The 13,984-nt window shown below is 41.5% G+C and overlaps 1 protein-coding gene across 1 annotated transcript; it reads left to right on the forward strand.

Moving 5' to 3' along the window:
• Positions 1–261: 261 nt before the first annotated feature.
• LOC134860150 (ubiquitin carboxyl-terminal hydrolase 37-like) lies at positions 262–9,761 on the forward strand. The gene is made up of 23 exons (XM_063876992.1): positions 262–333; positions 621–682; positions 1,460–1,553; positions 1,668–1,711; positions 2,220–2,283; positions 2,381–2,445; positions 2,541–2,747; positions 3,525–3,618; positions 3,733–3,776; positions 4,285–4,348; positions 4,446–4,510; positions 4,606–5,007; positions 5,310–5,393; positions 5,635–5,766; positions 5,894–6,017; positions 6,104–6,255; positions 6,732–6,831; positions 7,355–7,431; positions 7,526–7,634; positions 7,730–7,790; positions 7,959–8,119; positions 8,602–8,675; positions 8,863–9,761. Exons 1-22 carry the CDS (start codon positions 262–264, stop codon positions 8,605–8,607), a joined length of 2,283 nt encoding a protein of 760 aa, XP_063733062.1. The 3' UTR covers positions 8,608–8,675; positions 8,863–9,761.
• The last annotated feature ends 4,223 nt before the right edge of the window (positions 9,762–13,984 follow it).

Genomic DNA, 13,984 nt, shown 5'->3' on the forward strand with positions numbered 1-13,984 from the left:
GAAGAAATACATTTATAACCTTTTTGTTTATTTGTTGGCAATAAATACCACCAGATATCAATTAAATATGGAATGAACTCTGCACCGGTCTACTTAATGTGGCCTGTTGAAATTCTTTACACGTTTCTTAGGAGTACTACCGGCCATAACAATGTTTGAACTTTTTAATTTAGGTTCATTCAGTTCAAATGGGCATTACTAGTCAAAAAAGCATAAAGAACACTATTGCAGGAACTGCACCTTGATGTCTTCTAGAACAGAATGTCAAGACAGCACTCAGAATATTCTAGCAGTCTAGAACACCTCATACATTCCGACACTCACAAACTGCAGGTCAGATCAAGGCAGACAGGGTTTTGTTCAGCTCTAAACTCATTCAGTCCAGGTTCAACAACACTTAAGTCCAGTTTTAGCTAAAACAAGACTGCAGCCATGTTTAATTTCAGAACAAAGGTTTGTTTTACACTTTCTAAACCATAAAGTTTGACTTATAATAACCAGAAATATGAGTTTGGCTTTGATCTTCTTTGAAAGGGTTTAAAAGGTTATATCAGTAGTAAAGGCACTTTTTGGACGAAATGTGTAACCAAATATATTGTATTTGTCTTTATCCTCTGCAGAACAACACCAATGAAAAGGTTAAGGAGACCAGGAGCAGGCCGCGCTCCATCTCTAGTGGAAGGTAAGAAAAGTGAATTAAAGTAAAGTTAAACTCAACAAATACATCACCTCTATAATGTAACTCAATGTGAGGGGTGTTCTGTTAGACTACAGTACACTGGAAGATGTTTTTCAAATCATTTACATGTATAAAGGAGACACTATATTTACAACCCCCTAAACGTGCTGTAAGTCAATTCAACAACCGTTACTACACTCTCCACTTAAAACTGCAGTTTATTCAGGACAAACGTTTATGGTACATTCATATTTTTGTCCATCCTATTTAAATAATAAGCATTATAGGTTTACAGTTATGGAGAACAGAAAGAAGCCGAAAATCTACACTAGAGAAGCTATTTCTGCTCAATAAATGACTCAAATGTTAAAGCTAATTGATTCATTGGTTGATAGAAAAGTAATCTGATGCTACTTTTGTTAATCCTTAAAGTCAGTCAGTTAAAGGAAAAATGAGGGAAAATGCTCTTTTCAGTTTCCATGGAATTAACTGTAGTTATCTTTGGTTACGACTGAAAAATCAAGACATTACGTTGGACTTTGAGACACTTCTTTCTCTATTATCTGACATTTTAGAGACCACATGCTTAATCTAGAAAAAAATTGGCAGATACACAGATCATTTCTAAAATAAAATATAGATAACAAGTATTTTCAGACCTGAATTCACTGGAATATTGGTCAGTTATTTTTGTGTTCCCTAACTGAGCAATAGTTGTCTCACTGCTTCCTAACATGTGTTCAGAGTGATTAACCCTGTGTGTGTCTGTTGTCTCTCCAGAGTGTCCGTCCCAGACGCTGCTGCCCCTAAGCCGTCCTCTGAGACCCGCACAGGGAGGACTTTGTGGATCTCCCGACTGTGCAGAAGACCACAGGTATGTTTCATAGGAAGCTCCCAGCTTCATATGAACCCATTTATAATCTTTTAGGGTTTTAATTAAGACTGTGAACAAAAGAGGTCTGAGGTTTCTTCTCATGTTGTTTTACAGAAGAAAGAAAGTCTAAAAGGAGGAAAGAGTGAACCGCAGCAGAGGTAAGGACACCCCTTCTCCATCAACAGAGCATGGGGGCCTGTTTTTAGTGGCCTATTTTTTCATATTTAGAGTTTGAACAGGCATTGAATGTATTCATTTTAAAGTAAAGCCTTAATTGATATTAAAATGTCTTGAATCAATGCTTCAAATGTCTTGCTTAGAAATGGGAAGTAAGATTTTATCACAAAGCTATATTCTTGTTTATTTTTAAAAAGTCTCCATGTCTGGCTGTCCCAGGCCTACACCAATTGGATTATAAATGAATGTCTTCTAATAGTGTTTTTAAATTCAGATAGCAGATAACCTTTCACTTTAATGTGCAATGTTCCGGAGGGGCAATTTGTTACAAATATGCTTAAGCTGTGTATATAAGCTGAAAACAATATGGACCATGGTTTTGCTACCCCAGGCGTTTTCACTGTGAACCAAAGTCTTCTTGTAGTGTTTTTCAAAGTGTGTCTCATGCCACTGAACAGTAGACTCATCAGCTGTTTTTATGTTCCTCAGCCAAGCCCCCTCCTTAGCATCGTCAACAGGAGGGAATAACTGCTGCATCTTCTCCTGCTTCAGAGTGAGTCTCACACTGCCACTGCTCCAGTCCAACCATTTCTGAACATTATTTTAAAGAAGTGTGTCGCTGTAACGTTGAACTTCCTGTTTCCTCACAGAGAAATTGTCGAGTCGCACCATGTAAAGGGAGAGAGCAGAGGACCCCTAACACACCTCACAGAAGGTAAGTACACTCATCTCACACCACACATCAGTGTGTGTGTGTGTCACCCAGAATAAAACACACACTGAGCATCTGTTTCTCCCTCCCTGCTGCAGCCCAGCCAAAGAAACTCTCTATGAGGTCACTGAGGTGCAGAGGTTCAATCCCTGCAGTGAGGACGAGGAAGAAGATCTGGAGCAGGAAGCAGAGGAGAAAAAAGAGGAAGAGAGGAGGAAGAAGGATGAGCTTTATCCTCTGCAGAACAACACCAATGAAAAGGTTAAGGAGACCAGGAGCAGGCCACGCTCCATCTCTAGTGGAAGGTAAGAAAAGTGAATTAAAGTAAAGTTAAACTCAACAAATACATCACCTCTATAATGTAACTCAATGTGAGGGGTGTTCTGTTAGACTACAGTACACTGGAAGATGTTTTTCAAATCATTTACATGTATAAAGGAGACACTATATTTACAACACCCTAAACGTGCTGCAAGTCAATTCAACAACCGTTACTACACTCTCCACTTAAAACTGCAGTTTATTCAGGACAAACGTTTATGGTACATTCATATTTTTGTCCATCCTATTTAAATAATAAGCATTATAGGTTTACAGTTATGGAGAACAGAAAGAAGCCGAAAATCTACACTAGAGAAGCTATTTCTGCTCAATAAATGACTCAAATGTTAAAGCTAATTGATTCATTGGTTGATAGAAAAGTAATCTGATGCTACTTTTGTTAATCCTTAAAGTCAGTCAGTTAAAGGAAAAATGAGGGAAAATGCTCTTTTCAGTTTCCATGGAATTAACTGTAGTTATCTTTGGTTACGACTGAAAAATCAAGACATTACGTTGGACTTTGAGACACTTCTTTCTCTATTATCTGACATTTCATAGACCACATGCTTAATCTAGAAAAAAATTGGCAGATACACAGATCATTTCTAAAATAAAATATAGATAACAAGTATTTTCAGACCTGAATTCACTGGAATATTGGTCAGTTATTTTTGTGTTCCCTGACTGAGCAATAGTTGTCTCACTGCTTCCTAACATGTGTTCAGAGTGATTAACCCTGTGTGTGTCTGTTGTCTCTCCAGAGTGTCCGTCCCAGACGCTGCTGCCCCTAAGCCGTCCTCTGAGACCCGCACAGGGAGGACTTTGTGGATCTCCCGACTGTTCAGAAGACCACAGGTATGTTTCATATGAAGCTGGGAGCTTCCTATGAACCCATTTATAATCTTTTAGGGTTTTAATTAAGGCTGTGAACAAAAGAGGTCTGAGGTTTCTTCTCATGTTGTTTTACAGAAGAAAGAAAGTCTAAAAGGAGGAAAGAGTGAACCGCAGCAGAGGTAAGGACACCCCTTCTCCATCAACAGAGCATGGGGGCCTGTTTTTAGTGGCCTATTTTTTCATATTTAGAGTTTGAACAGGCATTGAATGTATTCATTTTAAAGTAAAGCCTTAATTGATATTAAAATGTCTTGAATCAATGCTTCAAATGTCTTGCTTAGAAATGGGAAGTAAGATTTTATCACAAAGCTATATTCTTGTTTATTTTTAAAAAGTCTCCATGTCTGGCTGTCCCAGGCCTACACCAATTGGATTATAAATGAATGTCTTCTAATAGTGTTTTTAAATTCAGATAGCAGATAACCTTTCACTTTAATGCGCAATGTTCCGGAGGGGCAATTTGTTACAAATATGCTTAAGCTGTGTATATAAGCTGAAAACAATATGGACCATGGTTTTGCTACCCCAGGCGTTTTCACTGTGAACCAAAGTCTTCTTGTAGTGTTTTTCAAAGTGTGTCTCATGCCACTGAACAGTAGACTCATCAGCTGTTTTTATGTTCCTCAGCCAAGCCCCCTCCTTGGCATCGTCAACAGGAGGGAATAACTGCTGCATCTTCTCCTGCTTCAGAGTGAGTCTCACACTGCCACTGCTCCAGTCCAACCATTTCTGAACATTATTTTAAAGAAGTGTGTCGCTGTAACGTTGAACTTCCTGTTTCCTCACAGAGAAAGTGTCGAGTCGCACCATGTAAAGGGAGAGAGCAGAGGACTCCTAACACACCTCACAGAAGGTAAGTACACTCATCTCACACCACACATCAGTGTGTGTGTGTGTCACCCAGAATAAAACACACACTGAGCATCTGTTTCTCCCTCCCTGCTGCAGCCCAGCCAAAGAAACTCTCTATGAGGTCACTGAGGTGCAGAAGTTCAATCCCTGCAGTGAGGACGAGGAAGAAGATCTGGAGCAGGAAGCAGAGGAGAAGAAGGAAGAAGAGAGGAAGAAGGAAGAACAGAGGAAGAAGGAAGAAGAGAGGAAAAAGGAGGAGGAGCAGAACAACAAGTTGGAAAAGGTGAAGAAGGAGGCACAGACGAAGAAGGGGGAAGAAAAGAAGAAAGAGGAGGAGCAGAAGAACAAGTTGGAAGAGAGGAAGAAGGAAGAAGAGAGGAGGAAGAAGGATGAGCTTTCTGTGATCGGGGGGAAGAAAGGAAGAATAATCAAGCTTCCCACAATCAAGGAGAAGGAGGATGAAAGTACGGTGAAGATCCAGGACTCGTCCTCCATCAGGTAAGGCCACCCGGTCTTCATTCAAAACATCAACACATGTAGGGCAGGGATTCACCTGAGGGGTGGCTGAGTTAGATTCCAACACTTGAATCAGGCCGCTACAGATTTATATTCAAATTTATGAGCTGTGTATATGTTTGGACAACATTTAGAACTGCCCTTATTTGACTCTGCTTTAATTGTCTCTGTTGGTTCCCAATGCAAGTTTAGCACAGATATTAATCACAATGTACTCGCCTAAGAGTTTTCCACAGCTCCATGCCTAACATGTTTACTGACGGTATGTGTTTCTCTCTCTGTAGGAAAATAGAGCCTCAAGTCCCAATCAAAGCGGTGAAGAAGGCGGTCCGCTTTGAGAGCCGCGCACCTCCGCAGGCCTGGCTTGGGTGAGTAGATCTGCAGAAAAACACACAAAAAGCTGTGGATTTAATTTATTCTGGTGCTAAACTGCTAGTTGCTGTTAATGTATAAGCTTCCAACAGAGACTGACGTTAAGACAGTATTCATGGGAACTGACCCTGATGCGAAATCAATTGACGCTTTAGCTGCTTTAGTTTTTTCCTGTTCATGTCCTGTAAGTCCTGGCTAACGGATGATGCATGCTGACGTGTTTCTCTTGTGTGTCAGGTTTCCGAACCCGGGCAATCTGTGCTACATGAACTCCAGCTTGCAGGGCCTCCTCGCGCTGAAGGACTTCATCAGAGACATCAGCAGACAGGAGGACGTGTGGAGTTACCTACCAGAGGCTGAAATCATCAAGTACATACTCACACCCATTCTCGGTTTCCCCCCTTGTGAGGCCTGCATGTTTCCCCCTATTGTGGGGTCCGTCTTTTTTTTGTACACTTAATAACAGCAGGAACTATTTTCCCCCCACCCTCTGCAGAAGATTCATAGACATCGTGAGGTGTCACGGCTCTGCTGACCCCATCTACAAAGTCCAGGCCCTCCTCAAGTTTAAGAAAGCCCTCTCGATCGGGGCTCCTGAATTTACAAATAACAACCAGAAAGTAAGTCCTCCACTTTGCTTGTCTTTGTTCCACCTCCTCCTGATATCTCTGTGCGTCTAACCCTGTGTGTGTCTCTCTGTGATCAGGACGCTCACGAATTCCTCACCACCATCCTGGACCAGATGAGGAGTGTGGCCCCGCTGCTGCAGGATATCGCTGCCATCCTGGGGAGGAGCTACAGATGCCCCGTAGAGGAACACATGGTGTTCAGGATTCAGAACACCAGGACCTGCAGGAGGTAAGAGCACGGAGGAGAGAGTTTCACGCCGTCATTTCCGGGACTGTTCTCTGTGACTTCTGGGTTCATGTTTAAAATATAACACTGTCATAATTACAGCATGAATTATTGAGCTAGAGCAAAACTGTGTTTAAGGTCCACTAATATCTAATCTGTACATCTTTAGTCCAAATTTAAGAAATTCCCTCTAAAAGTTCCGGAATTTAGCATTAGCCTCTGTTAGCTTACAGTCATGAAGTGAGTCTGAATCACTCCCTTGTGAACTCAGTCACTGCTACTTATATAAAGTGAGCTTCAGACACTCACACTAGTGGACAGTAAATGTAAAGCACTACACTGTCAATAGGGCGCAGTATCGTAGCGGTATCCAATTCAAAATGTGCCTTTAAGAAGTAGTATTCTGCTCTGTGTTGATAAGCTGGACCCCTTTGTCCCGTGGCTGTGAGCTAACTGTGTACTGTCCCTTTAATGTGCAGCTGTGGAGCCGGGTCAACACGGGAGGAAGTCTACACCAACCTGTCACTCAAACTGCTGCCTGGAGCCTCAGTGGAGGAAATGCTCCAGGTCTACCTCATGGTAACACACACACACACACACACACACACACACACACACACACACACACACACACACACACACACACACACACACACACACACACACACACACACACACACACACACACACAGACAGAGGATACCTTTACTTTTTACATACATATTTGCAAATATAACAAAAGTTAGCCTAAATTCCACTGGATGCACCTGTATGCCACATTTAGACTCTCTTTAATACTTTTTTCTTATTTTGGTTTTATATTATTGAAGTGTATTTATCTCAATTTAGTTTTTAATTATTTAAAAATAATGTATTCATTTATTTTATATATTTATATAAATATATAAAATAAATGATGTATACATATATTATTTTTCTTCATATTCTTGGTTTGCTGTGCCATGACATTGAGAACTTGTCTGCAATGTTTGGTTATTTCAGTGTTTTTTAAATAAAGATTAAAAAAACATAGTTCAGTCTTACACACACACCAGACACAGTCCTTGTGTCCACAGTAACTAACAGCATGTTGTGTGTTCAGGAGACGGAGCTGGACTTCAGGTGTGACTGCGGGTCCAACAGGTCGGTCCAGCAGCCCGCCTTCAGGACCCTGCCAAAGTGAGTGGCTCTACTTCACAGTGACGATATATGAAGTGTTTAATTTAAATGAAGCAGATCTCCTGACAGTTTATGCTTTTCTTTCTGTCCACAGAGTTCTGATGCTGCATGTGAGGCGGATCTGTTTCACTCCCAGCATGCAGCTGGTGAAGCTGAGTGACCCGGTCACAGTCTACAAGGAGCTGATGGTGACCTCCAGCGAGGTGAGAACCCAGTTTGGTTCTTTGTTTTTTAAACTGTGTGTGTGTGTGTGTGTGTGTGTGTGTGTACCTAACCGTTGTCACTGTGCTCCTCTCAGGATTTTGGGTGGTACAGCCTGGTGGGCATCATCAACCACTTTGGAAACCATGCCGACAGTGGTAAGAGTTTATTTCTTGTTTATTTTAGGATTTTTATTATGAATTCAGTTTTTCTCTGAACATTCCCCCCCTCCCTGGCCCCATATTAAAATGTTTTTGTACCTACAATGACCCTAATATGCCCAGTATTGAGGACCTGTGATCTAACAGTCAATTGTCTCCTGTCAGGACACTACATCAGCGACGTTCTCCATCCCGAGGCAGGGCTGGATGACCCCTCTGACAGATGGCTGACCTTCAACGATGGAGAAGTCTTTAGCAACACCGGGGACGCTGTGTGTCAGCAGAGGAGAGAGACTGCCTTCATCCTCCTCTACCAGAGAAGACAGGTAAGAGGGCCGAGCCCCACAGGAAGTGAGCCGGGCGTCAACATGAACATCCGTAGTGGCCAAACTACAATTCTGTCATTGGGCCAAAAAATACTTTTTCCCATTGAATTACTTTGGCAAAGAGATATTTGTAAATCAGAGTATATGTTTTCCAAGCTAACCAACAGCCCAGTTCCAACTTGAACAGCGCTTTACTTAGATTATTCATTCCTAAAAGTTGTAAAATGTGCTTGAAGCCGTAACCATGCATCTGTCTGAGACCCAATGTGACGGAGCGGTTTGGAGGCGGGGATTAAGGAAAACTCAAGTCTATTGGCTCAGGACTTTGTTCCTAAGAATCAATGTAACAGACTTGGCCCCGCCTCCAAAGCTGCGTCCAGCTCTACTGACCTCCATGAAGAGGAGAGTCACTTCCTGGACTCAGACTGACTCTGGTCCTGTTTAGACTCTCTGTCCTGACTCTGAGTGTTCTGTGTTCTCAGTTGTAGGGGGTCGGCGGGGGTAGGCAGCGGGCCAGAGAGGAGCCCAGGGGAGCGGCTACGGGGGGGCCAAAGAGGTAAGTGTGAGTTAACCTCTCTGTTTTCCCAGCTGGTGGACGGAGAGACCGAGGGTCCGGACGAGATCAGGAAGTTCTGTATGTTAGCTGACATACACATGAAACCGAGGACTTGATTGAAAAATGTATTGACTGAAATAGTTTGAATGTGACCATTTACCCAGAATTCCATGTTCTGTGTGCTCAGATGTGGAGCAAACACTCCCTGCAGCGGGCTGACGCCGAGCAGCGACGGGGGACCACACGGGTGAGTATGTGTATTCCTCCCTGTTCCTGAAGGTGGTGAAGCTGGAGACGGAGGACCAGCAGATGATTAGGCCTGGAACAGAGAGAGGACCCCCCCCCCCCCCCCCCCTCTCCACCGGCCCTCAGGAGGAGGGGCTTCTCCCAGAGAGCCTGGTTCCTCCCGAGGTTTCTTCCTGTAAAAGGGAGTTTTTCCTCGCCGCCGTCGCCTGTGAATCTTAACCAGGCCCGATTAGAACTCATCTCCTGCTCCTCAGTCTGATCCGGCAGCGGATGGAGTTAGTATTTTAACATCATATTTGGAGATGAGTGGGCCTTTGGTAACATGGCTTGCTCTCTGGGAATAATAATAGTAATCAATCAGCTTTATTGAAGAGACTCAGGGTCCATTTAAAAACGTACAACACTCAAATATAAATTTAAAAAAGGCAGTTATACCAATGTCTCCTCAGAGGGGACATCGTACATCACTGACACAAGGATTTGACAGCAGCATAACGACAAAATTATGAGAATTATTCAATCGGCAGAGATATTTGTACTTCAGATTTCTCAAGATTGCTTGGGACGTGTTGACTCGCGCATTACAAAACATTTCACTTGCACTGCATCACCTTGGTGTTCCAAGCAGTATACGCAAACAATCATTATAAGCTACCTGGAGCTTCCTGAGGCTCGCCTTCTTAAACGTGACCCACAAGGGGGCAGTATAACAAGGACAACAATAATCTCTAAAGTTCACTTTAACCTTATCTGAAAACCAATGCCGCTTTTCCACTAACCCGGAGCCGGAGATGGAGCCGGAGCTGGAGCCGATAAAGATCTGGTTTTTCGGTTTTCCACCAAAGCCGGATCTTTCTGGCCCCACTCGGCTGCCCGGCAAGATCCAAGAAACAAATACGTCATGCTTATGTCGGGGTGGGGGGGATTAACCAGAGCAACAACAGTTCATAGCGAGAACAGCGAACACAAGTAACAAGCAGTATCGCTGAGCAAAGTGACTAGAACACGACCACACACTTATAAAACACACACTTTATAAAGTCAGGCAGCACTAACCAGGCTCAGTGTGAGGCTGTTTGTTTTACCTTACTTTAATCACCATCCGTTCACTGTTATTGATCATTGTGAAGAGCAGGCAGACGTTCTCCTGTTGTTTTGTATTATTGCAGCTATCGGATGGAATCAATACATGGGCTACACAGGTTGCCACCACAAGTAAAATCATAAGGAAAACTACGCCAGTAAAATATGCCTGTAGAAACGGCTTATGCCACAATAGGAAAGCAGAGTAGTCAAGATAGTCAGAGTAGCCTCGCGTGCTATGCTAACATCACCTGTGAAAAGATAAGATTTACTTTATTAATTCCAGACTGGGAAATTGTTGTTTTGCAGCAGCACAGTACAGTACAAAACAAGTCATTGCACATAGTGGAAAATACAATTAAAATAAGAAATAAACAATTTTAAAGTACGAACATAGAGAAGAAATAGAAATACAAATATACCAGTATTATAAACATATATATACATTTGGACTATGAACATAAATAATCAGTAAACTCTCGGACAAGTAAACATTATTGCAGTTTACACAATATAAAGCAGGATATTATATACATAGTAGTGCAGTGAATGGGATGTGCAATGCCAGAGAAACTTTGTAACAGCGTTGTGATGCCAAACAGCGTCAGTTCAGACTGAAACACATTCACTTTTGGGGAGGGGGAACACATCAGCTGCTGGTGTGACAGTCAGACAGTAAATACATTTCAGCGCACACCGCGTTAACGGCAGACTACGGTGGATGAGCAGCACTGCAGTGGGCAGTAAATGCCGCTGAACCATATAGACAGTGAACCACGGCTCTCGCGAGAGAAGTATAAGGTTGGGGAAGTAGTTCTTTAATTAATCTGGCTTCGTATGATTTAAAAGTACAGGAGCATCGACCCGACGCAGTCCTCTATAGATGTTGTTGTGAGCGGAGTTGGGGATAAAATCAGCAACGTAAAACGCTGTGTAATAAGAGGGCACGTAAACGGTTATGTCATGACGCAAACGATGAAGCGATGACGCAATGACGCAGCTCCTCTTGAGCTCCAGTCGGCGTCTGAGCGGTGGAAACACAAGGGGTGCTACAGGCTAGAACCAGAGAAGCGCCGGAAAAGCAAAAGGTCGGATCTTGAACCGGATCCGGTTTGGTGGAAAAGGGGCACAAGAGAATTTTCTAGCCAGCAGGTTAGCTTATGCATATAGGACACACCGCTGTCTATACATGTCGTCATCATGAGCTATTTCATCTGTGATGACGTGTCCCAGATACTTAGTTTTACAGCAAACAGAGCACATGTCCTGACAGATAGTTCAATGGAAAAACAAGGTTCTTATCCCCTTTTGCTCTACAGATCATTACAGCACTCTTAGCATTGTATTTAACATGAAATTTGACACCATAATCAGAACATATATTTAACAACTGTTGAAATCCAGCACTGCTAAGAGAAACAATAGCCAAATCGTACCAATCATGCATCCATCCATTACAGCCGCTCAAATCATCTGATAGATCATTCATATAGATATTAAAAGTAATGTCAATAAATGTATAAAATGTAATACCTAATAAATTATAAATTATATTTAGATTTCTGTGGATTTTATTTGTTTTCAGCGTTTTCAGTTTTGATGTTTTGAAGGGGAACTGTTCGTCATATTTTTTAAAGTCTCTACAACCAAATCCTCTGTGTTAAGGCCAACATGTGAGAATTTGAGTACTGTACAGTCAGGTTCCTCTTTTTTACCCCCTCAAAGCTGAGACAGAAAATCCAACACAACTCTTCTCTTAGCTCAGAGGAAGCTGAGAGTGCCTTTTTACCTTTCTCTTTCCCTTTTTCTGTATCCCTTGCCTCTTTTAAAGAGAATACAGAAGTGTCTACAGTGTTCTCTTTCTCCTTCTGAGCTCTCAGCAGGAAAGGTACCCAGGCTTTTCCTTTCATTCTTTTTAATCTGTCTCTTACAATTCCCCCCCTGATGTTCTGATATGACAGAAGTGTGGGCAGATTACCCATCTGAACCATCATTTCAGAAACCCCCTATCTTTCCCGTAACTCCGTCCAAGTGTTCCTTACTTTCTGATTGATTCCTTCTCTTGAAACTCTACAACATCTCCTCTTTATCTGACTTATTTTTTTGCCTTTTTTCCCTTTGGCCTCCAATTTAAGTCAATACATTAACGTGTTTGCTCAATAACTGAGTTAACACAAAGAACTGCAGACAGAACGTACAAGTGATTACAGTGAGGGTAAGAAAATAAACTGGGAAATGCAACCTTATTTTCTTGCTCTAATGAATTTAAACAGACGCTGGCGTTTAGCAATAAACGTTGAACGATGACATACTGTACCTGATAAAGCACCTTTAATCCTTTGGTTGTCAGGAGATGACAGTGAGCATTAGAGTAATCTAATGTAGAAGCGATATGAAAACACTAAACTCTTAACAGTCAGATTATGACAAGGCTGAAACACTGATACAACAGAATGGATGCAGTGATGGGTGATAGTCCGGATAATTTCATCTTTTTGTATCTGCTTTTCCACCAGCTTCTTTTTTTTTAATCCAGTGTGGAGCCATATGGTTCACTCTGGTCAGATGTGTTCCGTTAACTGGGAACTCTGACACCAACGTCTTGTTTCAAAATGCATGGTACAGCACACTGTGATATGACTGGCTTGGAGACATTAATTTTAGTTTTTTCTAAAGGTTTTTGTAGATAACAGGACTACCTTATTTTTTATCACCTCCCATGAATGTAGCTTGTTCAAAAGTCAACGGCTAGTTCTCTTCTTAGGCGGAGAACAATACGCCTACACATTTTTGTTTTCAGATTTTTTAACCTGAAGGGAAAGTGATTTACAGAGCAGAGTTGTTTTAGCATGTAACCCCCTTTAAAAACTAGTCATTGTTATTCTTTGTAACCTTTATTTTATACTCGTAGGGCATTGAGGTTTCCCTCATTTTCAATGACGACTAGTTTACATCAAGGGTCATGCACACAATAGCAGCAATGACAGATAAACATGAGGAGAAAAATAACCAAAAATAAAAATCTAAAAATATTTGCAATTTGAAGAGCACAGATTAAACACCACATGTTTAAAAACAGTAGCAGATGGGAGTACCTCTAACCTTAGAGTTTGTTGCAGAGGGTTCCATGTGCTAGGGGCATCAAAGAAAAAGCCCATTTTATAAGATCCCCAAAAGTTATATTTAAGGTAATAAAAAAATAAATAAAAATGTGTGAATTAGCTGTTCTTCAGCTGTTAGGAGGCAGATTTATTCTAAAGAGTTAAGCCAGCTGTTCCCCGGTGTTTGAAATGATCAAATGTATGGTTTATATTTAAGGTACAGACTTTAGGGTGTTGCATTAAAAACCTGAAACTGACTTATATATGTATGTATTTATTTTGTACAAGGACCATGCATACATTACATTAATCTCAAAAGAGAGAAGAGGTGCTTTATGCCAGATTTGAGCTAACAGCTACTTTCCATTTGCAGTCATTAGGCAGGTATAACCAACAAAAAACACTAAAAACATTTCATAATCTGTGTCACACAAACATTAGGATTTAAAATCTCGACATTTTACCACATCCGGGTCACTCATCTTCAAGGCTGATTGTGTTAGGAAGCCTGAAATAAGTGAAAAATTTACCATGGAATCCACACTCATCACTTTAGCTTAGTGGTGGTGATGCGTGGTGATTATAGCATTACGTTAGCTTTTAATTTCTGCCTACTGCATTTACCTTTCAGAAATCACAGTGTTGTTATTATATTACCAAAGCGTGATAAGTATAAAAGTCTGCAATATACTTCAAAATCCAATGGGGAAATCCCTTAGGTTTTTGCAGAGTGACCCCTTACAATGCTAACCTTCACGTTAGCCTCCAAAAATCTGTCATGAAGCAGGACAACTTCGAAGGACTCAAACGTTTCTCTTTTTGTTTTTTTTAACACTAAATATTCCATCTCCTGGGGTTTCACTTTTGGAAGAAAAAAAA

This window comes from Eleginops maclovinus, chromosome 23 (genome assembly GCF_036324505.1).
Source record: "Eleginops maclovinus isolate JMC-PN-2008 ecotype Puerto Natales chromosome 23, JC_Emac_rtc_rv5, whole genome shotgun sequence".
In the NCBI taxonomy this organism is placed as follows: domain Eukaryota; kingdom Metazoa; phylum Chordata; class Actinopteri; order Perciformes; family Eleginopidae; genus Eleginops; species Eleginops maclovinus.

Bases quoted from the DNA above. Each gene is read 5' to 3' on its own strand.
- LOC134860150 (XM_063876992.1), top strand. From the start codon at position 262: ATGTCAAGACAGCACTCAGAATATTCTAGCAGTCTAGAACACCTCATA. The intron at 334-620 runs GTCAGATCAAGG...TATCCTCTGCAG, and splicing joins CCGACACTCACAAACTGCAG to AACAACACCAATGAAAAGGT. The intron at 7,791-7,958 runs GTAAGAGTTTAT...GTCTCCTGTCAG, and splicing joins TGGAAACCATGCCGACAGTG to GACACTACATCAGCGACGTT.